The following is a 25,678-nucleotide window of genomic DNA, read 5'->3' as shown; positions in this document are numbered from 1 at the left end:
TGTTCTTTCCCTGAGACCCCAGCGCCCGGCTAAGTTGTCCCCTCTGTTCTGTTTTCCCAGCAAGAGGAAAACCTGGGCAACTTGATCCACGAGACGGAGTCCTTCTTCAAGACAAGAGACAAGGAGTACCAGGAAACGATAGGCCAGATCGAGGTGAGGCGCCCCCTGGCAACCTGGTTGAGACCCCCTGGTGGTTAAGTGCCCACGTGGACGGGGGCTGGTAGAGCCGGACAGACACAGGATCTGGAGTTGGGATGCTAGGGATCCCCTGCCTGGCCCTGGGCAAGTCCACCTATCCTAGAGCTTCAGTTTCCTAATCTGTAAAGTGGGGGTGGTGGTCCCTGTCTGCTCCAGAGAGGTTTATTTCAAAAGTTATTGGACTGAGGAGTTCCCATCGTAGCTAGGCAATAATGAACTCGACTAGAAGCCATGAGGACACGGGTTCAATCCCTGGCCTCACTCCGTGGGTTAAGGATCTGGTGTTGCTGCGAGCTGCAGTGTAGGTTGCAGATGTAGCTCGGATCCCACGTTGCTGTGGCTGTGATGTAGGCCAGCAGCTGTAGCTCCGATTTGATCCGTAGCCTGGGAACCTCCATATGCTGTAGGTGCGGCCCTAAAAAGACCAAAAAAAAAAAAAAAAAAAAGGTTATTTGACTGAGATGGCGATCTCAAAATAACAAGACCTGATATTTGAGTGACATCAAGTGACGCTGGGCACTCAGTCAGCCCTTTACAAACACACCCTCCCTGGTAGCCACAAGTGCCTAGAGGGACCTAGGTGCCTTCACCCTATGCAGTAGGTACTGTGCGCCCCCATTTTATAGGGGAGGAGATGACATTAAAAAGACCAATTGGGGAGTTCCCTCTGTGGCACAGTGGGTTAATGGTCCGGCTTGTCTCTGTAAGGGCACTGGTTCCATGCCTGACCCAGGGCAGTGGGTTAAGGATCCGGGGTTGCTTCAGCTGTGGTGTAGGTTGCAGCTCCAGCTCAGATTTGATCCCTGGGCTGGAAGGTTCATATGTCGCGGGGGCAGCTGAAAAAGAAAAAAAAAAAAAAGAGAGAGAGAGAGCCCAAGTGAGTTGCCCAAGGCCCCCCAGCAAGGAAGCAGCCTTCAAGCCCAGTTCTCCCTGCCCTGGAGCCTGTGCACTTGGCCACCTCTATCAGTGAGAGTCACTGATGTTGTCACGCTAGACAAAGAGGAGGCCAGCTCCTTCCCTGGGGGATGTGTCACTTTTGGAGGAGAAGGGTCAGAAACAAGAGACTGCAGAAGTTTTCTAATCCAGCCCACCTAGAGGAGTGCAGGGACGCTGGGTGGCGTGGAGTCGCTAGGGCTGCCCCTGTGGTTGCTAAGCAACCATTCCCCTTCCACCAGAAGCAGTTCCAGGGGCCCTAGACCAGTAGCAGAGAGCAGAGGGAGGGCCTTGAGGGCGTGGTGTCCCAGGGTGGCCCCGATGCCACCACCACTGAGGCTGGGAGGCTGCTGAGAGGTCTGCTGGGAGGATGACCCGGCATCCCCTTCATCCCATGTTGGTTCCTCTCAGCTGGAGCTGGCCACGGCCAAGAGCGACATGAACCGACACTTGCATGAGTACATGGAGATGTGCAGCATGAAGCGGGGCCTGGACGTGCAGATGGAGACCTGCCGCCGGCTCATCAAAGGCTCCGCAGACAGGTACCCGGCCCTGTCCTCCCTGGCGATGCTATGGTGGTGACCTGGGGGGGGGGCAGGCGGTGAGGGTGTTTGTGGGGCTGCAGCTTATAGCCTGGCCATTTCATTTGCCCAGCCCCTCTGTCCATCTGTCCGTCCACCTGTCCACGGGTCTAGTGACTACTGGCCACTTACTGTGTGTGGATGCCTTCCACATCTAAGTTCATGCGACTCCCACCACGATCCGGCCCCTATTGATGCAACAGCTACTGTGCAAGGCTTGCTCTGTGCAAGGCCACGAGGACACAGTGATGACCAGAACCGTCACAGCCCCTGCCCTCCTGGAGCCCATGCCCCACTTCCTGCTGAGTCGGTGGGTGGAGGCAGTGAGCTGGGCTCAAGTGTGTCCATAGGAAGCAATTTTCCATTCTTTTCCAAGGCCACGTGGGTGTGTCCCCAGGAGACAGATATGTACCTGGCCTCTTTTATGTGCCGGGGGACATCAAAATAAAGACAGAGCCCCTGCCCTCAAGGAACACACAGCCTCTTGGGGGAGACAGACCTGCGAATAATAAAACGAGATGATACATGTAAAATGCTTGGCATGAAGCACAGATGCTTCTCTTTATGACTGTCCTTGCAGGCTGTGGTTTGGGCTCTAAGAGTGGGAGAGGCAAAGGGAAGTTGTGTGTGTGTGGGGGGGGGCGCTTAGCATGTCACACCATTGGCGGCTTGATTCCCAGAACCCACTGCTGTTATCTCCGTTGTTCAGATGGAGGTGCGTACATGTAGGCAGGGAAAATAGTTTGTCCCCAACCCCCTGGCTCACCAGTGACAGCCAGAATTTGCACCCTGTGCTATTAAACCCTATGCTGTATGGCCTCCCTTTGAGCTCCGAGTTACTTGCCCAGGCCTGTGTTAGATGATGGTCGGGTAAGAACTGAACTTGACCCACGGTTCCTGCTCCCAAGGAGCTCTCAGCACCAAGGGCAATTAGAGAGGCTGGCGCAGGGCATCCAAAGAGGTCTCAAGCGCCACGTTCAACTCCTGAGCTTCCAAGATTCTAGGGAAAGCAGAGCAAGGGTGGGTCTCAGGGCAGGATCCTCCTCTGAGGTTAGGTTTTCCAGGAGTGGTTGCTCCATCTTTCCTGCTCTCTGAGTCCCTTCCATGGTCCCCAGGCTGCCCACTGATGTCCCCCATTCTCTTGTGCCTTCCAGGAATTCACCGTCCCCCAGCTCCGTGGCCAGCAGTGACTCAGGAAGTACAGACGAGATCCAGGACGAGTTTGAGCGGGAGGCGGATGTGGAGCCCATGGTCAGCTGATGACTGAGGCCCCCCCAGCCCGTGCCTGGTGGTCTTGGTGATGGGCCCTCTGCCACCCTCTCCCCACGGGGCCGGGAAGGCTCCTCGGAGTGGGGTCCAGTCCTCACCACGCAGACTTCCTTTGCCCTCCCTTCTCTGGAGGCCCCGAGGGACCGCTGCTTCCTTCCTCCCTCCCTCCCTTCCGCCCACCAGTGCCCCTCTCCATCCACCCACCCAAGGAATGGTGCTGTCAATTTCTATTGTTCTCCACGTTACAAATGCAGACTTCTGTCCGGACGATGCGGTGTTAACTGTGCCTTTTCCCTTAAGCTGAGCCACTTTGAGCTCCAAAGAATTATTCCTAGCAGGTGTTTTTATACAAAACTCTAAGGTGAGGGCGGGGGCCCCTGGCGTGTTCAATGCCATTTTCTACCCTCCCACCTGCTCCTCCGATTGGCCATAAACTCTGCCCTCCCTCCTCTGCTGCAATTGGGCTTGGGATGGTCAACCTCCCCCCAGGAAGGAGCTTTTTGCCTTTTTGACCTTTCCAGGCCTGGGTGGGGACTTCCCAAGGGTTCGTTACTTTACCAAAAGAGAGAAAAGAAGGAGGGGGGGGAGACAAATTTTTATTTTGTGTTTTTGGATCGAGTGGCAAAAGCAGAGGGACAAGGCACTGTGGGGGAAGGTGGAACCTCACTGTGTTTAAACTACTATGCAAAAAACAAAACAAAAAAAGCAGCTTGCCTTATACTGTTGTGGAAGGTAGGCCCTCTCCCAGGTCCCTGCTTCCCCTGGAGCTGGGAGGGAGGCCGAAGCTAGAGTGATGTCTCTCGAAAACTCTGAGGGTGAGCACTGACTTGGGAGGGCTTTGGGTTGAGGTTGGTAGTGAGGCCTGGGTCCTGCGAGGCCCCCAGCCACCCGGCCGCTTGCTTTCCTGGAACTTCTGTGGGTTGTGGGGGGAGGTGTCTTTTATTGTCCTGATGATGATTTTTTTTTTTTTTCTCAGCCAACAATAAGAGGTTATAGATCTGTCATTTCTCTGTGAGAAAGTCTGAAGGGGGCCAGGCCTGGCGTCCACCCACCTCCATCACGGAGCTGGGTCAGTACCGCCTGCCATCTTGGTTCTCCCCCACTGGGCCCCAGTCGCCCACTGTTTGGCCCTTGGAAGGCACTGGAAGAGGAAAGGGAGAGAGGCAGCAGGACTGCTGGCAGAGAGGAGGTGGGGGAGTCGGAGCTCTGCTCATGGACATATGCTCACCTCTTTCCATAATTCTTTGATTGACCAGCCGGTTGGGGAGTTAATCTGAGCCAGTGTCTCCCCAGACTTGAGTGGGCCTGAGTCAAAGGCACTGTGTGGAGGCTGCCCCCAAATCTCAACTTGGAGCCAGCAGAACAGACTTTGCTTTTTGTTTTTAATTTCTGTTTTGAACCCACTCCTGTGGGTGTGATTTTTGGTTTTCTTGGCTCAGGCGCTCCCCCTGGAGGTGAAAGGAGCAAAATGTGCCCAAGGAACAGAACCCCTGGCTCTTCGCAGCTTGTGTCTGCAGGCAGAGGAGGGGCTCCGGCCTTGAGTAGATGAGGCCCCGTCTTTCCTCCCCAGGGTACCAGTGACCTGTAAGGGCGTCCTCTCTCTTCTGTTTTCCCCACCTGTTTTTCAGTCTTAAAACTAATGTACATTATGTTCGTAATATATGCATATATATATATATAAATATGGAGAGAGAGGAGAGTGTTAGTGATTGTGTGTCATTTTTATTTATCAGAACTTGGTGGCCTTTATTGTGAATTTTTCCTTTTTTTTTTTTTTTTTTTTGTTGTTGTTGTTGTTGTTGTTGTTGGGGGAAACCTTCTACTGGTTCTCTGTGAAAGTCTGGCTGAAAGCCTTCCGTTCCTAGCATCTCTTATTAACCAAACAGTCCCTTGTTAGGTACGTGAAGGGACGATGGTTTTTTTGGAGGAGATTCTGCCCCTTCCCCTCCTCCTCATTAACCCTTACAGGGTTCAAACATACCTGGTTATTATTGTCATGATTGTTATTGTTGGTTTGTTTTTTTTTTTTTTTAATTTGTATTTTAACCAAAGGTTACCAGAGCCAGTTGGGCTTGGACCTCAGCTGCTGAAAAGATTTTCCGTTTCCAGGAGGGCGGGAAACTAACCGCCCCCTGGCCCTCCTCTGACCAGGATGAGGGAGGTATCCAATGCCAGGGGCAGGCAGGCAGAGTGGAAGCCGGCCCTGGGTTGTTTCTCAAGGTGGTGGGAGGGTGACCTGTCTTTAGAGTTAAGACAATAAGGCAACAATATAAGTATTTGGGGGTAAGGAAGGTTACCATGGTGACTGGTGTCCAGTAGTATTATTTTTGCTTTTCCCCTTGGATACATAGGATGTTTGTCTTTGGGGGCTTAGGGTACTCCGAATTTGCCTAGGGTGTATGGAAATGGCGGGAGCCAGAGACAGATGCTGGCCAGAAAGATCCATCCTGATGGTTTTCAATAGCTGTTCTCCTGGGGGAGCAAGGACGTGGGGCAGGCAGAGGGGTGGACAGCAAGAGTGTTGGTGACCTGCCTCCTGGGTACGGTCCTGGGTCTTAACATGTCTGCCTCCCTCTCCATCCAAGTTCTTTTTTGAGTTAGTTGCCAGTGGGCCCTGCTTGTTCCCTCGCCATGAGCCCACAGCTTGCCAAGAAAGACCCCAACGCTCGCTGGGGCAGCACCAGGTCCAGTTGGGACAAACTGGTCCGTCCTTTGTAAAGCTGTAAATACTTTATTTCGGTTTTCTATTTCTCAGCCCAGTGTCATATTGACATTGGTATTTTAGAATTGTTCTCAGATGGGCTCTCCTGTGCTGCCCTCTCTCACTCTCCTATTTTGGGGGGTTTTATAAAAAAGAGAGGATTGGGGAGGGGCAGGGAGTGTAGCTTCTTTTTGGCTCCCTGGCTGTGGAACATACACACACACACACACACCACACACACACACACACACACACACTACTCTGAGACTCTTAACAGGGAAAAACATGATTTGCAAGTAAACACATTGTGTTTTCTTGTGGTGACACGTCCAGAGGTCTCCGACAGGCCCAGCTGTCTTGGACTTGGCTCTGTTGGTGTAGCTCAGATGAAACCACTTTGGCTTGGGATGGGGGAGGGGGTGTGGGGCAGGGGGTAATATAAAGTGTAACTTAAGCTAAATGTAATCTATTTATAAAGCAAGAGACTCTCATCTATTTTTATGAAAGGAAAGGTTTTTTTTAAATCTAGGGTAGGCAGTTGTGGTAGCCCAGCGTTTTTCTGTGGACAAGGTGCATGTTGCTGCTGGATTTAATATCATCAGTTCCCCTCACCCTGTTTCCCCATCCTCACTGCCTCCTCACCCACACCCAGGAGCGGCTTCAGCAGAGCGGAGTGCCCCCCTCACCCCGTTTCCCTGTCCCTTGATCCCCCAGCTCCTTGGTCCTTGGAGGCCTAGGGGATGGGCACTTGTGGGAGTGGGTGGGCAATGGGGCATTCAGAATGGAGACGGGTGGTGGGAGGGGAAAGGGGTGCTGGGTAGGGGACACGCTCTGCTTCAGCCCTGGCCTGCCCAGACCCATTTCCCAGTCAGCTGCGTTTGGGAGAGGGTTGAGAAGCAGCAGAGTGTGGGTGGCGGTGGCTGTTGGTTCAGGGAGCGCACGGCTTCCTTGGGGCCTGGGCTCCTGTGGGTCCCGGGTGGTCAGGCAGCTGGAGCAGGAGTGGAAATGCCATGAGATGCCCATGGCCCAGCCCTGGCTGTGCTTCCCCCAGGCCAACGCCTGGGATATCATCCTTGATAATGCTCCTCCAGAGCCCTGGATGAGGAACTAAGGTGTTGGGGGCTTCCTTATACCCTGTCCCACCTTGGGACACTGAGCTGTGGTTCTAGAAGGGCCTTCAACTAGAGTGGTTAGTCTGGAGGCGGCCAGGGAGGGGTAAAGGCAGAGTCTCTCTGGAAGGGAATTTTCCACACGTGGAAGATTTCGGGCTCAGGGTGAGCTGTGTGTTAGTTTTGGGCAAACCCCTCACTGTTCCCCCCACCAGGCTGTCAAAGAAATGAAGCAAAGGCACGCTCACCCAGACCCCTTCGTGAACATTTTAGCATCTACCTGATTTTTAGTCCCATCTGGGGAGACTTTCTATCCCCATGTCCCATCCCACCCCACTGTGGCTGTTTGTCTGCCAGCTGGGTCTAGCGTCGAGGGGAAGGGGGGTGTTTATACTCATTGAAAGACTACTGATCCTACCGGAAACCAACCTGTTTACTGTACTGTTGTAAATATCATGCCCTTTATATCCTGTATATTGGCTTCTTTTAAATAAAGTGAAATGTCTTGGAATTGATCGTGCTTTTTTTTTTAAATTTTTATTAAGGATGGGAATTCCCTTTGTGGCTCAGTGGTTAATGAACCCAACTAGGATCCATGAAGATGCGGGTTCGGATTCTGCATTGCTATGGCTATGGCATAGGCCAGCAGCTGTAGCTCTGACTGGACCTCTAGCCTGGGACCTTGCATGTGCCGCAGGTGCGGCCCTAAAAAGCAAAATAAATAAATAAGGGTTAAAGTGGCAATGAGGGAGGGACAAGACAGAGGGCCACATAAAAACTGTAAAACAGTAATTAGCCAATTAGTGATCAAATGCAGAAATGTCATATCACCTGTTATAGTTGCACCTCACAACGAAATCTTTGGAAGTAGTTAAAGCAGGAATTATCTTGCGCATCTTACCGAGGAGGACGAGTGAGCCACAGAGATCACAGACTGAATAACTGGCACAGGCTGGTTTGGAATTGAGGTCCTATTAATCACATTGACCCCATTTCTTAAACCTCCTCACAGTGTCCTTGAAAGGCCACCTCCCAGGCCCTGGATTTGACACCATCCAATGTTCTAGTTTCTTCTTGCTAATGCCTGAATTCAGGGAGACATTGGCCTGTGTGATCTGGGCTCCATGACTAGGGTTTTCTTTAAGGGTGAAGAAAAACGGCCACCACCAATCCCGATTTACTTTTACCATTGCTAAGACTTGCACTTGTTGTATAGTTGGTTCTATGAATCTGCAAGTTTCGCATCCTCAGATAGGGAGGGCTGACTGTACTGTGCCCTTTTCTGTAAGTGACTCCAGCAAAGCTGGATTTCCTGGAACCAGTCTCCCACGGACACTGAGGGACGATTGTTCTTTCTTTTTCCCCTTCCCCACTCTAAGTTCCCCAAAGTGCCTGAAAGAGTGTGACTTTCTGAAGAAAGAGGAGTAGCATGAAATAATGAGGGCATCCTAAGGTGGATATTATTACCCCCATTTTATAGACATGGAAACAGGCTCAGTAAGGTTATGTCTTTTGCCAATGACAGGGATAAACTACCATGAGCTTTGGAACTCTAATGACTCCTCAGCGGGTTCTGGGTACACTCTGCTGGAAAACATTTAAACAGATACATTAGAAGAATGCATTAGAAAAACCATAACAGCACTTTAGGAATAGAATGCGCCCTTAAGATTCTGTCCTCAGGAAGACTTCAGAATCCCAGTATTAAATAACGTTCATCACGGAAGTTCCCGTTGTGGCTCAGCGGTAAGGAGCCCGACCAGTATCCATGAGGATGCAGATTGGATCCCTGGCCTCGCTCAGTGGGTTAAGGATCCAGCGTTGCTGTGAGCAGTGGTGCAGGTCGTAGGTGCAGCTCCGATCCCACGTTGCTGTGGCTGTGGGGTAGTAGGCCGGCAGCTGCAGCTCTGATTAGACCCCTAGCCAGGGAACTTCCACATGCCGCGAGTGTAGCCATAAAAAAGACCTAAGTGAATAAATAAATAACGTTCATCAGGCAAACAACTTCTCCAAGAGAAAAATTGAAATTGTGCTCTAGGTTGCAAAAATAAAGGCTTTGAAGGACAGCCTGAGCATAGGATGGCTCGGGTTTTATCTTCTTTTGATCGTAATCTGCAACGAAGCAGGCCGATTTATCTAAGCTTTAGGCCACAGGAAGCTTTTTGGGTGGCCCCGCTACAGGCCCGGAGATGGAGAGAGAGGGCGGCTGGGTGCCAGCCAGGAAGCCAGAACTAGGGACAGCAGGCTCATTCCAGGGGCTGCAGCCTCTGAGTAGAGGCAGGGGGCTGGCTGCAGAGTGGCCTTGCAGGGTCAAGAGTCTATCGTCCACAAATCAAGGGCAGCTAGAGTGGTGGGGCCGGGACTCAAGCAGCACCTGACCCACAGACCCGCGGTCCTTCCGCTCCGCCTCACACGTGCTCCACTCCCGCTTTTTCATTGGCTGTTTCAGCCCCTCTATCCCGGCCTAAGAAGGCTGCAACATGACCACACCTCTGATTGGTCCAGGAGCTCCCATGTGTCACTCTGATTGGTCGGTGGAGCTCACTCCCTCTGGCCCTCGGCCCTTTTGGAGGCCGGCTGGGTCAAACCATAAAGAGGGGAGGGGGAAATATGAACATTTCAAGGATTCTCTTTTGAGTTATTTTGTTCTTTGTCATATAATACTCTTTATAATGCCATGAAAAGAGAATTATTTTGTTAGTAGAAGGTAAATATAGAGATATTTCTGTAGAGCTCTACTTTGAGGACGGCCGGAGTGATAGGTTCTCCCCTATGTTCGAGGTGGTGCGCTCCGGGCGGGGCCGCGCCTTCTCTCAGCTCCGGGGGCGAACGGTCCAGCGAGCAGCCGCGCCTTGAGCTCGAGATGCTGCTGTCGCTGCCCGCGCTCCGCCGTGCCCTGTTGGCTCGCCCCTGGAGGGCGGCCGGGTGAGTGAGCACCGGGCCTGGGGAAAACCCTAGCGGCACCTAATGGCCGAGGGTCCCGGGGTGGGGGTGGGGGGTGGGGTCGCTGGGCGCCTCCCGGTGCGGGACTCCCTCCTTGCCAGACCCTTGCCGGTTTTCCCAGGGGCTCTCCTCCGGCGGGTGACACTTCCTCAGGTGCCGTCCGACCGCTGCCTAGGCCTTCCTCCCACTGCGATCTCCCCGTCTCCCAAAGGCGGTCGCCTTCCTTCATCGAGGGGCATCCCCTTCCTGAGTCTTGCAGCGTGTTGGTGTAGCTCGGTGCTCTTGTGGCTCCCTCGCTTAGAGTTTAGCCTCCAGTCACTCTTCTTTCTCCTGGTATTGGGTCTTCGAAATTTGCACACGGCCGGAGTTTTGTGGCTTCCTCTGAGGGCACCTCTATTTTTAGCACACCCCGCTTCTTAGCTCCGCACCCTCTGTCTTACATTCAGGACCCATCCTCGGGCTTCTTTGGGTCCTTTCTCCGTCTACGAGCATTTCTATTTCTCGCTTTTCTTTTTCTCCTTTTTTTCAAGTCAAGTGTTGGGGAGAAAGAAAAGGAGACCTTTTGGATTTTTTTCCTGATAGGTGGAACAATAATACTTACGGGGTGTGTATAGAATGCCAAACCTGTGCTAGGTCCTTGGGGCATGTGCCTTACTGTGATGGTGAATAAATGCGTTAGTACATGTAAAGTGCAGTGAACAGTACCTGGCACCTAGGCAGTGCCCAGTTACTATTAACCACGATCATTATTATCACTCATGTTTAACCTTCTCCTGGGTAGCTGTTATTCCAAATTACAGATGAAGAAACCCGGGTGTAGTTTCAGAGTGGAGCTGCCCTACAAATCCAGGTTTGCAAATCCCCACGCTGTGGAGTTGGGTTCCTGGACCCTTGCCCACTCAGTGATACCTGTTCTCAGAGCCCCTTTCTGCCCTTGGTCTTGAGGAGGGTATGGGTAGAGCACAGATCCTGCCCCAGAGAGGCCCATAGACTGGTGAGGCTGCATGCACCCTTTTGGACCCGAGTTTCTGCTGGTCTCTGTTTCAGAGCTGGGCAGCTCCTGCCCCCAGTTTGCGTTTTGTTTGCCCGACCCCTAGGACTGTGGCCAGCCCTGTCTCTCCTGCTGGCTCAGCCATGCCCGTTCGGAGTTAATCAGTGTCCCAAGGGATAGTGCTGTGGTGCCCTGGGCATGGATGAGTTTCAGCAGGGCAGCGTATTCTCTGGGAGTGGGGAGAGGTGGAAGACAGGGTAGAGAAGGGGACATGGAAGAGAAGGGCCCTTCCAAACCAAGACCAGGGGCCACGCTCACCAACGTGATCCCATTTGTTGGCCTCTCCCTGGACTCTGAGACTACCCATCTCAGACCCTAGATGAAAGCTGCCTAGATTCACGTGTTTACTGATTACCCACGTGTGCAAGTGCTGTGCTAGACATTGCAGGGAGGGGTACCCAGGGGATTTGCTTGTGGATGGGGGCCCTCTAAGAGTTTTCAGTTTAATGGGGAAGAGAGCCTTAGGCAAAACAAACAAACAAACAAACAAAACACTCAAAAAATCCTCTAATATCTGGTAGAAAGAAATCCATATTCTGGAAAAAACAAAAAAACACCCCAAAACTCTGGAGTTTCTGTCATGGCTCAGTGGAAATGAATCTGACCAGCATCCATGAGGATGCAGGTTCAATTCCTGGCCTCGCTCAGTGGGTTAAGGATCTGGAGTTGCTGGGGCTGTGGTGCAGGACAGCAGCTACAGCTCCAATTTGACTCCTAGCCTGGGGACCTCCATATGCTGTGGATGTGGCCCTAAAAAGACAAAAAACAAAAACAAAAAACCAAAACCACCTCATAACAGCAATTGTTACCAAGCAATCAAGTACTATAGGCTTGGCACTAGGCTGATAAGCACTGTATTCTTACCATTTTATAGATGGGAAAATTACCTGCCAGTTAAGACAAATATAAAGCTGCCTCCAGACTCACTCTTCATTACAAAACCTCCCGAGTGGAAAAAAGCATTTTGCAATCAGAGCATTTTGCAACCAGATCTGCCGGCTCAGGTTACCTCTTTGCATATAGCACTTGGCCTGATGCCCCAGTTTCCCAGCCTCGGACTGTAGGCAGTATGAACATTTGAGTCCGAAAGTCCTTTGTTGTAGGGACTGCCTGTGTGTTGTGGGAGATTTAGCAGCATCCTGGGCTCTACTCACTAGAGGTCATAGCATCCCCTAGTCGTGACAAAAGAATATTGTCTGCAGACATGGCCAAATGTCACCTGGGGTCAAGGTGGCAAAAATCTCTCCTGGTTGAGAGCCACGTTTTGGAATTTAGTCACTTGTCCATTTACAGATATTTACAACACACCTGTGTCTGTATTTATGGAGAAGCAATTTTAGGACATTTTTAGTGATCATCTCTACAGAGATTATGTTACATAAAACTTGAGTGCTGAGAAAAAACCATCTCTTAAGGAACTGGCATGGGTGACATCATGGAGTGTTTCCCTTTTTGCTTGGAGTGCCAGGAAGCACAACTGATTTTTAAACATACTCTTGATTGTGCATCTTCTTTTTATTTAATAAGTATGTGTCCATGGTAAACAGAGATAAGGCAAAAAGGGGATTATAAAACTCCCCTGGGCTCCCCCCACCCCCAGGTACGCCACTGCCGTTGCTTTGATTTCTAGCCTTTTAACGTTTCTGGACTAGATATGCTTTAGAAGAACAACCTTAAAAATGAGCTCATCTGTAAATCCTTTTTGTAGCTTTCCTTTTCCTGCAGACTTATCTACCTCACCATATGCCCCCGGGGCCTAGAACTGTGCCTGGCATCTGCTAAGCCCTCTGCAAACATTTGGTGAATGAATGAACATCATGTGACTCCTTCCTGGTCAACAGAGATTTATCAAAACGGCTCTTGAGGATAGTCATGACAAACACCTGGCCTTTACCGATGGCCCCGGGGATGGCAATGCTATCACTTACCCTTCACGTGGATTATTTGACGTAGCTCCCCTGCAGCCTGTGATGTGGCTGTTATCATCCCCACTTCACAGATTAAACAACTGAGGAAGTTAAGGAAAACTCGTCCAAGGCTGTAAGCTGGTAAACACCAGACCTCCCAACCGACTGCCTTCCATCTCCTTTGGCCCTGACCTTCCGTTTTCTCGATTTCATTACCTTTGTTAGATACTTATTTACATTGGACATTATCTAGGACATTCCAGGGGAGAGACACTGCCCGGGGCACTGCTTGGAGGAGTGAGAGAGCAGAGTTTGTCCAGGAAACAGTGGGAGGTACCAGCCCCCCCCCCCGCCCCCCGCCCCCGCAGCACCAACAGTGCCCATCCAGGGGCAGGCAGGCTAGGACAAGCATTGCATGGTTCTGAAATTGGGAAAATTAGTTGCCAGCTGGGCTGAGAGAAGTCCCAAGTGAGCAGGATTCCTGCAGGGGGATTCTAGCCTGCGGTTCCCCTGACATGGGTGGGGTGGGGGTCGAGCTGGAGTTACCCCTGGACCCCAGCACCCAGCAGGATCTAATACAAGAGCAAGTAAGGGACAAAAATTAACATTTATTTTAAGCTTACTATGTGCCTGGGTTAGTCCTTTTATTTATTAAATTTATATATAAAGGGAGTTCCATGTGGCACAGTGAAAATGAACCCAAGTAGTATTCATGAGGACGCAGGTTCGATTCCTGGCTTTGCTCAGTGGGTTAAGGATCCGGTGTTGCCGTGAGCTGTGCTGTAGGTCGCAGATGTAGCTCGGATCCCAGGTTGCTGTGGCTGTGGTGTAGGCCGGTGGCCACAGCTCTGATTTGACCCCTAGCCTGGGAACTTCCTTCTGTCATGGGGGCAGCCCTAAAAAGCAAAACAAAAAAAATTTGTGTGTCAATATAAATACGGATCTTGGCTCTCACCTGGACTGTCCTCCCCTGGAATCCACGATCACCTAGCACTTTGAGGCCTTGCCAGGTCTGCTCTCCTTTGGCCCTTCAGTGTCCTGTCTGTAAAATGGGGACAGTCCTATTAACAGCAGCCCAAGGATTAGAGATGATGTGACAAGTGGCTTGCCGGGGGCCTGGGAGCCAGTGTGCGCTCTTTGAGTTGTTGAGTGAAAGAATAAGTAGAACAGGAGTTCCTGTCGTGGCTCAGTGGTTAACGAATCTGACTAGGAACGATGAGGTTGTGGGTTCGATCCCTGGCCTTGCTCGGTGGGTTAAGGATCTAGCGTTGCCGTGAGCTGTGGTGTAGGTCGCAGAGGTGGCTCAGATCCCGAGTTGCTGTGGCTCTGGTGTAGGCCGGCAGCTACAGCTCCAATTCGACCCCTAGCCTGGGAACCTCCATATGCGGCAGGAGCAGCTCAAGAAAATGGCAAAAAGACAAAAAACAAAAACAAAAACATATCATGATCATAATACTGGCTTCTAAAGTTGCAGAAATCCTCATTCAGGCAGCAGCAGCACCGGGACACACACCTGGGGGTACCTGTTTCTGGTGCCCAGCACCTGGCATGGCACATAGTAGGTGCTGAACAGTTGCTGTTGGGATGGTCCACAGGGCAGCCTGGTTCCACCTCAGCCACTGTGTGGCCCTGGGCAGGTTACTCAACCTCTCTGTGCTGTCTCTTGTTCCCATGTGGAAAAGAATGACAGTAGTCGCCACCTTGCAAAAATGCCTTGGAGATTAAATGAATTTGTACATGAAACCTTTTTTTTTTTTTTGTCCTTTTGCTATTTCTTTGGGCCGCTCAGGCGGCATATGGAGGTTCCCAGGCTAGGGGTCGAATCGGAGCTGTAGCCGCTGGCCTACGCCAGAGCCACAGCAACGCAGGATCCGAGCCACGTCTGCAACCTACACCACAGCTCACGGCAACTCTAGATCCTTAACCCACTGAGCAAGGGCAGGGACCGAACCCGCAACCTCATGGTTCTTAGTCAGATTTGCTAACCACTGCGCCACGACGGGAACTCCTGTACACGAAACCATTTTGAAGAGTGTCTGGTATCTCAAAAACTAAATAGAGGTTGCTTCAAGCATCTTTTTTCTTTCTTTTTCGGCTTCCCTATGGCATATGGAGTTCCTGGGCCGGGGATCTGATCCAAGTCGCAGTTGCAACCCACACCACAGCTGTGACAACACGATTCTTAACCCACTGTGCCAGCCAGGGATTAAACCTGCACCCCAGCCCTGCAGGGATGCCACCTGTCCTGTTGTGCCCCTGCAGGCGCTCCACTTCAAGCATCTCAGTGAATGAAATCAGGCAATGAAAGCCCTGGGCTGAGCTGGCAGGGCTGGTGGATGGCCTCGTGACCTTGGCCAAGCCCCTGCTCCCCCTTAGGGGGCCTCTTGGCACAGGTGGGAAGTGAGGAGGTGCTGGCTGGAGGGTGAGGAGGAAGGACCCACCCTGTCAGTGACTGTGGGTCACGCAGATGCTCCACCTGCTTCTGCCAAAATTTATCCCCTGAGTGAGGATCCTTGGGTTCAGACTCTGCTCTGTTACTCCACGAGCTGTGACCACTGGCCTTTCACCTCTGAATCTCAGTTTCCTCCCCTGTAAAATGGACCTAATAATCGTTCAGAGGTTAATACGTGTGTAAGGTGGATTCAGTGAGATAATCACTTAGCACCCTGCTGCCAGGCGTGCTGTAAACTTCAGAAAAGTTCCTTGATGTTCTCTGGAGCAGCTCCTCCTGGGCTTCGTGCCCCTCCCTTCTGGTCCTGCCCCGGGCTCTGTACTTTCTCCCTGCTCACCTCCACTGCTGGCCCCTTATCTCAGTGATAAGGAGGATTGGTCTTATCAGGTCCCAGATAACAGCCTGAAAAGCCCAGAAGCTGAATGAAGCAAGGACAGTTTCCCTTCTGCTCCTCTCCTTGGCCTTGGCTGCCCCTGACCCCGGCCACTGGGGGCGTGGGAGTCCAGTCCTGGGGACCTGGTGTCTGCTTGTGTGTTAATTGTTCTAAAGGCGTGGCTCTGATGCTGACGGTGGTCCAGCCAGTGTGTGAGCAGAATGGACACAGGCTGGCTGAGGGGGGCTTAGGGCCCGGTGGGAGCACAGTCAAGAGTCATGAGGGATGTCCCCCATGAGATGATCCGATAGGGGTCCTACCAGGGCAGTGCCAGGTTGGTATCCCCGAAGAGGGGTCAGCAGAAAAGGGTGGCCGATGACGTGGGAGGGGGTGGGGGTGATGGGCAGAGTCTGGAGGCCTCCGTAAGGATTCTGATTCTTTATCTTAGAAGAAATGAGAAGCTGCTGTGTAGTTTTGAGCCGAGTGCTTACCCTGTGTCTCTGTGTGTGATGATCATGTTTTCACATTAAAGCTGTACCTCCTGGATGGGGTTTGGAGAGGAGCACAGGGTCAGTGGTGCTGGAATGGCTGTTGGAGTCGTCTAGGCAAAAGCTGAGGGTGCCTGGGGCCAGGATGGAGGCTGAGGGGCCACCCACCTGGGAGTTCAGCACCACCCGTTTCCCTCAGTGTCCCCCTCTGCAAATTTCAGAGCTCACATCGGCTGGCCCACAGCTCCATGCAGCCCTGACATCGCCTGTTGCAGATGTTTTGGCATTGCAGCCTTTTTAGCTCAGATCCTGGTACCTGCAGAGGGTGGGGAGGAGCAGCTGGGGTCTCAGGCTCAGGCCCCGAAGTCCCCAGGTGAGCGGACGGGGCGCTGCAGGTTGTTAGGAGAAACGGAGTCAACTTCAAACTCTGTTTTATGCCTCCTCCCTGAAGTGGGTGGGTTGGAGTCACCTCTGCATCCTGGAGCCAGGCACCTGCTGGGTGGGATGAACACACAGGTGAACCATTCGACCTCATCCAAGCTGTTGCTGCATCCTTGCCACGTGGGGTTGGTGTGTGCTGAATGAATGAGTGAGTGAGTGAATGAATGAATGAGGAATACAGTCCTGCCTTGAAGGGCCTCCCAGGTCCTCGTAGAGGCCCCTAGTCCTGTGAGCAATTCACTTTGTCTTCTGCTGAATCAGTGGGAGGGTGCTTATATTATCCCAAAGGGCCCATGAGCCAAAAAATAATTGTCAGGCAACCCTGGGTTATTATTGGCTGTAGTTGACTTCGGCTGATCTTGGAACTTGTCTCTGTTGCCCAAGTCACATTCGGACCGAAGGACAGCGGGGGCCAGGGCCTGGAGACTCTCCAGGCAGAGAGAAAGCCAGGGGGGCGGGTGATCCTGAGGTCAGAGTGGGCCTCTGCCCTGGGGAAGGGAGAGGGAGACCTCTAGGACTTTGGTTTCTGTCACTGCCTGGGAGGGTACAGGGACAGGAGGGCTGGTGGCTGTTCCCTCTTGAGCTTCTGCCCTGAGTGGGACGTGGGACACGGGGCTGAGTTTATTCCAGCAGGGTTTGTTGAGCCCCTGGGCTAACCCTTGATCCTTGGGGTGTCCAGGAACCAGTTTGCCTCTGAAATCCCGGCCTGCTGGATTAAACCTTCTGTAAGATCTTTACAGATATCTAAGGGAAGCCTAAGAGCAGGAGGGGTGAGAAACAGGCCTTCAGGGTTTGTGCGGAGGTCTCGGGTGTGAGGGTTCATCTGAGATATGTCTGCTTCCTGGGCCTGGGCTTTTTACACCTGCCGGACCTGGGGTCCAGAGAGGGTGTGGGCAGCCCAGCTCCTAGCTCCCAGCCCAGCTCTCTCCTGGCTTGAAGAGGACATGCTGGTGTCTGGTTCACTGATTTGTGGCAGCGTGCTGCTACCAAGGCCCAGAGAGAGGTGTTTGGAACTTTCCAGATGGCGGGGAGTGGGGAGGGGGAGGTAGATGCTGGGCTGTTGAGTCCAGTGACCACTGGAATTTTCTGGTCGGGCCATTCTTCCCCCCTGCAGTGGGGGGACGGGGGCCATGTGTGTTTTCATTTATTGAGCACACCTAGAGTTCTTTTCTTTTTGGCTGCCCTGCGGCATATGGAGCTCCTGGGCCAGGGATCAGATCCCTTCTGCAGTCGCCACCTAAGGCGCAAGCTGCAAGCAACTCTGGATCCTTCACCCACTGTGCCAGGCCAGGGATCGAACCTGCATCCCAGTGCCTCCAAGATGCGGCAGCGGGAACTCCAGCATCCCTATAGTTTTGCATTGTCATCTCTTCCAATCTCCAGAGTAACCCCATGGGATGTGTGTTGCGTGCTGCCCTGAGGAAACCAGCCCCTAGTCTTGAGTCTTGCTCCAAACCGCCCGGCTCTGTTAGAGGCTGAACTCGCCCAGGTTCCTTAGGGTGGGGAGGGTGGGGCCAAGGAATGCGCCTGCTTCCTTGGCTTCCTTGGGCGTGGGTGCCGCTGGGGGCGGAGGTGTGGGGAGTGGAGGGAGAAGCCCCCCCACCCAAGGCTCACTTTGTTCTGGGGGTGGGGGTGGGGGTCCTGGGCAACCGGTCCTGCCTTCCTCCCCCCCCCCCGCCCGCCACCCACCACCCCCTCCGCTGCACGGGCCCCTTTCTGATCTTCCTGACGCAGGCTTCTGGCTCTGGGCCTTTGCGCTTGCTCAGCGCTCTCTCTGCTGGGACCACTCTTCCCAGCAATTCTCAGACCTCCCCCAGGCCTCTGGCAGGGGTCACCTCCTCGGAGAAGCCCTCCCTGACCACCCCTGAAGCAGCCCTGCCCTTCCCCTTCTGTCCTCATTTTCTTGTCCCCTCTGTCCCCCTGGAGGTCAGCTGTGCCCAACCAGAGGCCTTGCTGTCTTGGTCACCACTGTGTCTCCAGAGATGGCACCGGTGCTCAGTAACCTTGTAGAAACAGCGAAGGCCCCACGGCCCCCGGTTTTGGGTCCTTCCCCCAGGCCTCCCAGGCCAGGTCTTCAAGCCCCAGACCCCTTTTCAGTGGGAAGAACAAAAGTGCCCAGACGCGTGTAGCCAGGCCATTTGGTTCTGTTGGACACAAGCAACCCCAGCTGCAGATGAGGCCCCTGGAGGCCAGGATGAAATGAGGCAGAACAGCCCTGCTTCGTACTTTTGCCCAAGCACAGAGGTCACCGTGCCACCCCAAAGTACCATTCCCCTGCCCCCTTGCCAAATGAGGAATGGCTACTTTTTCACCTGTAGACTCGCCCTGCATGCCGACAGCCTTCAATACAGGGCAGACCCCCAGCTTCCTTAACCCCCAACCACCCGCCCATGACCCCAATCCTATGACAGCTTCTTTTGAACACCCTCATCCCACGAGGCCCTCAGGTCCCCCAGGGGCGCATCCCCCCTCTCGCAGTGACCGGTAACCCGACTCATCCACCCGCAGGAGTGTTTCTCCTGGGCTCTGCCTGCGGGGTGATGACCCCAGAGGGGGATAGATCTGAATTTTTCTGGACTCAAATCCAGGCTTTTCTTGGTCTTTTTGTCTTTTTAGGGCCGTACCTGCAGCATATGGAGGTTCCCAGGCTAGGGGTCGAATCAGAGCTGTAGCTGCCAGCCTGCACCACAGCCACAGCAATGCCAGATCCGAGCTGCATCTTTGACCTACGCCACAGCTCACGGCAACGCCAGATCCTTAACCCACTGAGCAAGGCCAGGGATCGAACCTGCAACCTCATGATTCCTAGTCAGATGTGTTTCCACTGCGCCACAACAGGAATGCCTTCTTTTTTTTTTTTTTTTTTTTTTTTTTGAAATTCAGGCTTTTCTTGATCTTGATCTGGAACTAGTCTGTTTCCTTTTAGGACCTAAATTACCTTGTTTCTATCATGGGCCCACTGGTGGGCCCTTTGGATGCCGCAATTGCATTATCAAGTCTGTGGTGCCCCATGGGCACTAGGTGGCCTTTGTCATCATTAATGTCCTTGGTAGAGATGGGGACACTGAGGCCTGGAGGAGAAGTCCCACCGCCAGGGCCCCAGCTGTGGAATGACACCTTGGGACGCCCAGACACTTTAGGGGTGGTGGCCACTAATCAGTGAGGTCTTATGGGTCAAGGTTGAATAGGGTCTCCAGGGAGTCCTTGGAGCTCTTTCCCCAGGAATCAGACTCCGAACCCCACAGCAGCCCTCCCTGTTGGCCCTTAACTGAGCTCAGGGCACTCCTCCAAGTTCACGGCCCACCTCTTGGACATTCCTGCCCACCTGGAGCTCAGCTCTCTGTGCCAAGGAAATCTCGCTTGTTCACAGTCTGATGAGACCGAACTCTGGAATGTGCTGTTTTTTCAGCTTAGAGAAGGAGGCAACCTGGGTCTGTGTGGGAGGAAGTCTGCATCATGGGGAAAATAAACCCTCACTTCGTGCAAAACACTAAGCCATGGTTTTGCACCCTTGAATTTAAACTTCAACCATCCATGCGAGTTTCTGTGATTATTCTCACTTAGAAGTGAAATGGGCTCAGAGGAGGCAGGTCACATGACCAAGGACACACGGTGGCAAGACCTGAACTTGAACTTGGGTTTTGGACTCCGAGGCTGGTTCTCGTCCCCCTGTTCTATAGTTGCTCTGGATTTCAAGATTCCGGGCCAGTCCAGGACCCCTGTCAGAAACAGGGGCTGGGACTGGCGGTGGCTGCTGCTGACCTGTCCACCTCTGTTCCTGCCCTTGGTCCCCAGGCTATGTTGGAAGCACATTTCGTCCTTGGAGGTGGCCAATGAGCCGGTCTTGACATTCACGCAGGGCAGCCCCGAGCGAGATGCGCTGCGGAAGGTAACGGCAGCGGGGTGGGCACCCGGCGGTGGCGGGCCTGGAGCAGAAACAGCCTTCAGCAACGCCTAAGCTGCCTCTCCCCATCCCGTCCCTGCTCCCAGCCCCGAAGGGAACCTGGAATCTGGGGAGAGCTGTGCGTCTGGAGGGGGGAGGATCTGGGAGCAGCGGGGTGGCACCCTGGGCCTCTTTGGGGCCCCAGGTCAGGGGTCATAGGTCCACAGATGTTTGATGCTTAAAAACACTTTTCTGTGAATCTCCAGAATTTAAAAATTGTGAGAGTTCACCGAAATTTCAGATGCAGTTTTTGTGTTTGTTTCTTTTTAAGGCTGCACCTGTGGCACATGGAGGTTCCCAGGCTAGGGGTCAAATTGGAGCTCAGTTGCCAGCCTACACCGCAGCAATGCAGGCTCCGAGCCACATCTGTGACCTATACCTTAGCTCATGGCAATAGCAGATGCGTAACCCACTGAGCGAGGCCAGGGATCGAACCGGCATCCTCATGGATACTAGTTGGATTTTTAACCCATTGAACCACAACCGGAACTCCTATCAGATGGTTTTTAAATATTTTCTCTAATGAGAAGACCTGGCCACACAGGCCTTACTGTCCTGCAGGCCAGGAAGTGAGGGTGCATGTGGGGGGAGCGCTGAGTCCTGCTGTCTCCCCAGGGGGCGCACCGTCTCTGCCCACAGACCCAGCCCCCTTCTCATTTCTCTTCCTGCCTTGTCACCTGCATTTGTAGACTCTGCCTCTGGTTTAGGCAGGGAGCAGAGGGCAAGGAAGCGCTGGTGTGACCTCTTGTCCTCTCCCCAGGCCTTGAAGGAGCTGAAGGGCCGGACGGAAGCCATCCCATGTGTGGTGGGGGACGAGGAGGTGTGGACCTCGGACGTGCGGTACCAGGTGTCGGTAAGTGCCGTGGGCAGGCTGGGCTTGGCCGCGCTCCTGAGTCTGGGCCTGGGTCTCGGGCAGCATTTAAACATGTAATGCCAGGTCTCCGTCTCCACAGGGGCTTGGAGTCCACTCTCAGATTTTGAATTCTGGGCACCGGTGTAAAACTTCCAAAGGCAGTCTTGGGGGCTCTCATAGAGTAAACAGACCACCTCGCGGCCACAGCAAGGGACAAAGAGGGATGGGGCCTCTGCTTGGGGTTGGACCCAGGGGTTCACTCTCAGGCCACCTGCTGGGGAAGCCCCCATCCAGACGTGAGTCCTGGGGGCTGCAGTGCTTCCCCTTGTTATGGTCGTGACAAATTTAGCCCAGAGAGGCTTAAAGCAAATACCCATCTTGGCTGCAAACAAAAGCAAAGAGTGTGTGTGTGTGTGTGTGTGTGTGTGTGTGTGTGTGCGCGCGCGCATATGTGCATGCATGTGTATGTTTTGATGTTATAGATATATATGGAGTTTCCAGCTTTGCAACCAGTTGCAAAATAAATGCCACTGAATGTAGGTGAGGTGGTTTACTCTATGGCATTATTATATTTTTTTGGCCGAGTCTGTTATTATATATTTTTTGGCCATGTCTGTGGCATGTGGAAGTTCCCAGGCCAGGGACTGAAACCATGCCACAGCAGCAACCCGAGCTGCTGCAACACTGGTTCCTTAACCCACTGAGCCACCAAGGAATTCCTCTCTATGGGATTATTAGCTAGAAATCTTTTAAAGTTGAAAGACCGCTTCCAAAACAATGCCTGTAGCTCTTTCCAGGAAGGTAATTGTGGATCATGATAATAAAACCCAGCCAGAGTTCCCATCGTGGCTCAATGGAAACAAATCTGACTTGTATCCATGAGGACACAGGTTCGATCCCTGGCCTCTCTTCGTGAGTTAAGGATCTGGTGTTGCCGTGAACTGTGGTGGAGGTCGCAGAGGTGGCTCAGATCTGGTGCTGCTGTGGCTGTGGTATAGGCCAGAAGCTACAGCTCCAATTAGACCCCTAGCCTGGAAACCTCCATATGCCATGGGTGTGGCCCTAAAAACAAAAAAAAAAACAAACAAAAAAAAAAAACCCAAAAACAGGAGAACTCCAGGTGGTGAGAGGGGCTGGAGAAGTGGAGGCTGCTTGAGACACGGTGGTCCCCAGGCCTCTGGAAGTTGAACCCAGGGATGAGGATCAGCAGAGGTGTCAGCAGGTGCAGGGTCATTGGGACGGGGCTCAGTGAGCTGCAAGGCGGGGTGGAAGCCAGGGAGGTCGGAGGAGTCGGGCACAGTTCTTATTGCTTGTGGTTAAGAGCCTCTTCCGAGGCCTGAGAGCCCAGGCAAGCCAGGCAGGGGGTGGAGGAGGTGAGACTTTCCAAGAAAGCCCATTGCTTCTTAGCAGGCTCTCTGATTTCAGGATAGCAGAGGGATTAAGAGCTCAGCAGGAGGTGTGAGTGTGGACGGAAGTGTGTGGAGGGCCAGGTGCCCATGGGCAGCCAGGGAGCTGGGTAGGGAAGGTGGGAAAGGGCTGTGATGAGGCACCCACAGCAGGTGGGTGGCTGGGGGAAGGTGTCGTGCAGGAAATGGTAGGAACAGCTTGGAACGAAGCCCTGGGGATTCCACCCGAGGTGGAGGGGGCGCCTGTGGGGGGCGGGAGATCTACCCAAATCCAGGAGCTGCTCGCCTGCCCCATGCGGTGCACCGGGGCAGCCTTTGAAAGTGTGTGAGGCTGCTTCCTGGGGATGCTGGGCCCAGGGGTGGATATCTGACCCCAGCTGGGCCAGTCGAAAGTACCTGCCCTGGGAACTTGGAACTGACATCTTTCTGTGCCAGGCTGTGAGACGTGGGGCGGGGGGGGCATCTTCCACCTCCGAGGACCCTAGAAACCGAGGAAGTGGCTCTGTTCAAAGATTCAGGACGCCAGCTCTCAGGGGAGCAGGGGCGAAGGAGAGAGAAGCCATAGGGTTTTCAGGCCGGGGCTCTTGCATCTTCCCAAGACCCAGCTGAGTCCCACTCTAGTGACCATGAGGAGGCCTGTCTGTAACAAGCCCCCTTTCTGCCCACTTGCTGGTTGCATGTCTTTGAGGGGCTCGACCTCCCTGTGCCTGAGCTTTCTCGTACATAAAATGGGGTGACAATCATTCCACGTAGGGATGTGGTCAGGGTTCAGTGGATTAATCCGTAAGGAGCACTTTGGGCCTGCACGCAGGAAACTGACAGATGTTAGCTATGACGGTAACTACCACTGTGCCTGAACCAGGGGCCTGCAGCTAGTTTGTGCACTAAAGAACTAGTTAAAAAGAAGCAAGAGCCAGACCCATTTTAAACCACTGCACGTTGTTCACCTGCGGCAGGAGACTCTCAAACTAACCTGCCCCCGTTCTCACATGGGTGCCATGTCTGTGGGTTCGGTGACCTCACTCACTGGCCCAGCAGCCACACTGTGCTCAGCTGGTAACTGAGTCTGTCCCCAGGCAGGAAAGATCCCAAGGGTCCACACGGCCACTTCTGCTGATTCCTGATGGATTTCTCTACAAGGGGGCTAATGGTGGGCGAGGGTGGGAAGCCGGGCTCCATGCTCCGTGATGACATGGACCTAAGAGACCCACCTGCTTGGAGTTCATGGAACCAGGAACTGGCATGCGCTTTGGATGAACCAGGAAACTCAGGTCTCTCACTGGGAAGAGTGAAGGGCTGGCCCTTTCACACCTGGGCTGAGCACACTCTGGCTCCGATGGAGGCCTGAACGTTGCCAGCAGGGTTAAGAGAGAGGAGGGCCCGGGGCCCCAGCTCGGAGGGTTCTGAGGACGGTCTGTGGCAGGAGGTCTCCCACAGATCCCCTGCTGCTGGATCAGCAACTGGAGGGCCCCCCATCCCTGGGGCGTCAGAGCTCAGCCCGGGGTTTGCAGCCTCTGCAGGTCTGCACAGGTGCACACCAGGTGCCTGCCCAGAGCCGCTCCCATGGCCTTGCTCGCCAGGTCTCTAACTGCCCAGAGCTCACCCCCGCCTGCAGCCTGCCGGCCTCTGTGGTCACTGCAGCACCTGAGCTTTTTCCAGACACTGGGATTTTGAAAACCCCCTTGGTGGGCACTTCCAGTTTTCATTTCCCACATTGTCTTACTGACCTGGCCACATGTCATCCTTGGAGCCCTGGCATCTGGGGCAGTGGTGGTGTGGGGGCAGCGGTGGTATGAGGGCAGGGGCTCGTTGCCGGGACGTATTGCATACTGGGGTGTCCGCAGTCCACTGGAACTGGGTGTGCGGGATTGAAGCGCCCAGGTGCTGGTGCCTTCTCCACCCCTGAGTGTCACAGGCCGCTCCCAGGTATGGTCACAATATACCTGAGAGGGCCCCTTTCCTCTCCAACCAGACCAGTGGTGCCCAGTAGCACTTTCTGCTCTGATGATGTAAATGTTCTAAGTCTGATGCAGCCACGCGCCCCACGAGGTTATCGAGTGTGTGAAACGTGGCCGAGGCAGCCAGGGAACCGGGTTGAAGTTGCCGTAGCCACGTGTGACTGGTGGCTGCCTTCTGAAGCAGGAAAGCCCCAAACGATCCATTGGAAGACTCATAGGTGACAGAAGTGTTGATCGCTATGGCGTAAATGTAGGCGGGGACGAGGCCATGTGTCCCCACTTACTGCTCAGGCTGGCGTTCAGCCCTGCTGGGTTCTGTTTGTTGGTTTTGTTGGGGTTCATTCCTCTTGGATGAGTCAATCCGGGTCCCATGCAAGGGGCATGAAAAGCAGTTGATCTGTTCCTTGGTGGCTTTGGGAAGTGGCAGCAATCCATCCTCTGGGGCCGCCTGGGCTGGCAGCCCATCACTGAGCCGTGGCCTCACTCCAGACCCAGTTGGAAGGCAGGAGCTGTGTTGGAGGAGTTTTCACCTGTGAGCCCCCTGGGTCCTCCCCTCCGTGCTTTCCCAGATGCGGAGATATGGAAAAGGAAAGTTAGCTTACAGAACACCCCTCAGCTAGTAGTTGGCAGAGCTGGGATTCGAACCTTTGTCTATCAGACCGCAAGGTTCATGCTTTCCCTGAAAGACTGTTCCATTCATGCCTTTCTCCCAGACCTTGAACCTTTCAGAGCTCGTCCCACAGCAGGTGCTCCACCACCCTCAAGGGGAGAGAGGTCAGCAGGGGGCGGGGTGATCGAAGGCCTCCTGGGGGCTGGAGCGGGGGTGCGAGTGTGCGGAGGACTCTGGCCTGGAAAGCCAGCTCTGAGGCCAGCTCCAGCCCATCTGCCCCAGCACTGCTCTCCTGGACGGCGACTTCACCCTTCTTTCTTCTTTCAGCCCTTTAACCATGGACATAAGGTGGCCAAGTTCTGCTATGCAGACAAGGTGAGTCCCCAGAGACTTTGGGGTTCGGGTGCTGCCCCCTCTTGTCCTCTTAGTTCTGACCTGGCAGTAGATGTCAGAGATGTGTCC

General features: G+C 53.6%; 2 protein-coding genes across 3 annotated transcripts in view; both read left to right on the top strand.

Annotated features, from left to right (window-relative positions):
- The window catches only part of IFFO2 (intermediate filament family orphan 2), a 51,868-nt gene extending 44,566 nt beyond the window's left edge, over positions 1–7,302 (top strand). For both annotated transcript variants that reach the window (XM_021095463.1, XM_021095461.1), the window contains 3 exons: positions 61–153; positions 1,543–1,673; positions 2,867–7,302. In XM_021095463.1, coding sequence (XP_020951122.1) covers positions 61–153; positions 1,543–1,673; positions 2,867–2,972 — 330 coding nt within the window. In that variant the 3' untranslated portion in view covers positions 2,973–7,302. The remainder of the gene's footprint in view (positions 1–60; positions 154–1,542; positions 1,674–2,866) is intronic.
- ALDH4A1 (aldehyde dehydrogenase 4 family member A1) overlaps positions 9,654–25,678 on the top strand; it is a 30,017-nt gene continuing 13,992 nt past the window's right edge. Inside the window, 4 exon segments of the mRNA NM_001252213.1 lie at positions 9,654–9,716; positions 20,242–20,335; positions 21,150–21,242; positions 25,544–25,591. Coding sequence (NP_001239142.1) covers positions 9,655–9,716; positions 20,242–20,335; positions 21,150–21,242; positions 25,544–25,591 — 297 coding nt within the window. The 5' untranslated portion in view covers position 9,654.

This window comes from Sus scrofa, chromosome 6 (assembly GCF_000003025.6).
Source record: "Sus scrofa isolate TJ Tabasco breed Duroc chromosome 6, Sscrofa11.1, whole genome shotgun sequence".
In the NCBI taxonomy this organism is placed as follows: Eukaryota; Metazoa; Chordata; class Mammalia; order Artiodactyla; family Suidae; genus Sus; species Sus scrofa.
Note: the sequence above shows the minus strand (reverse complement) of the source record. Positions and strands in the feature narration are given on the sequence as shown.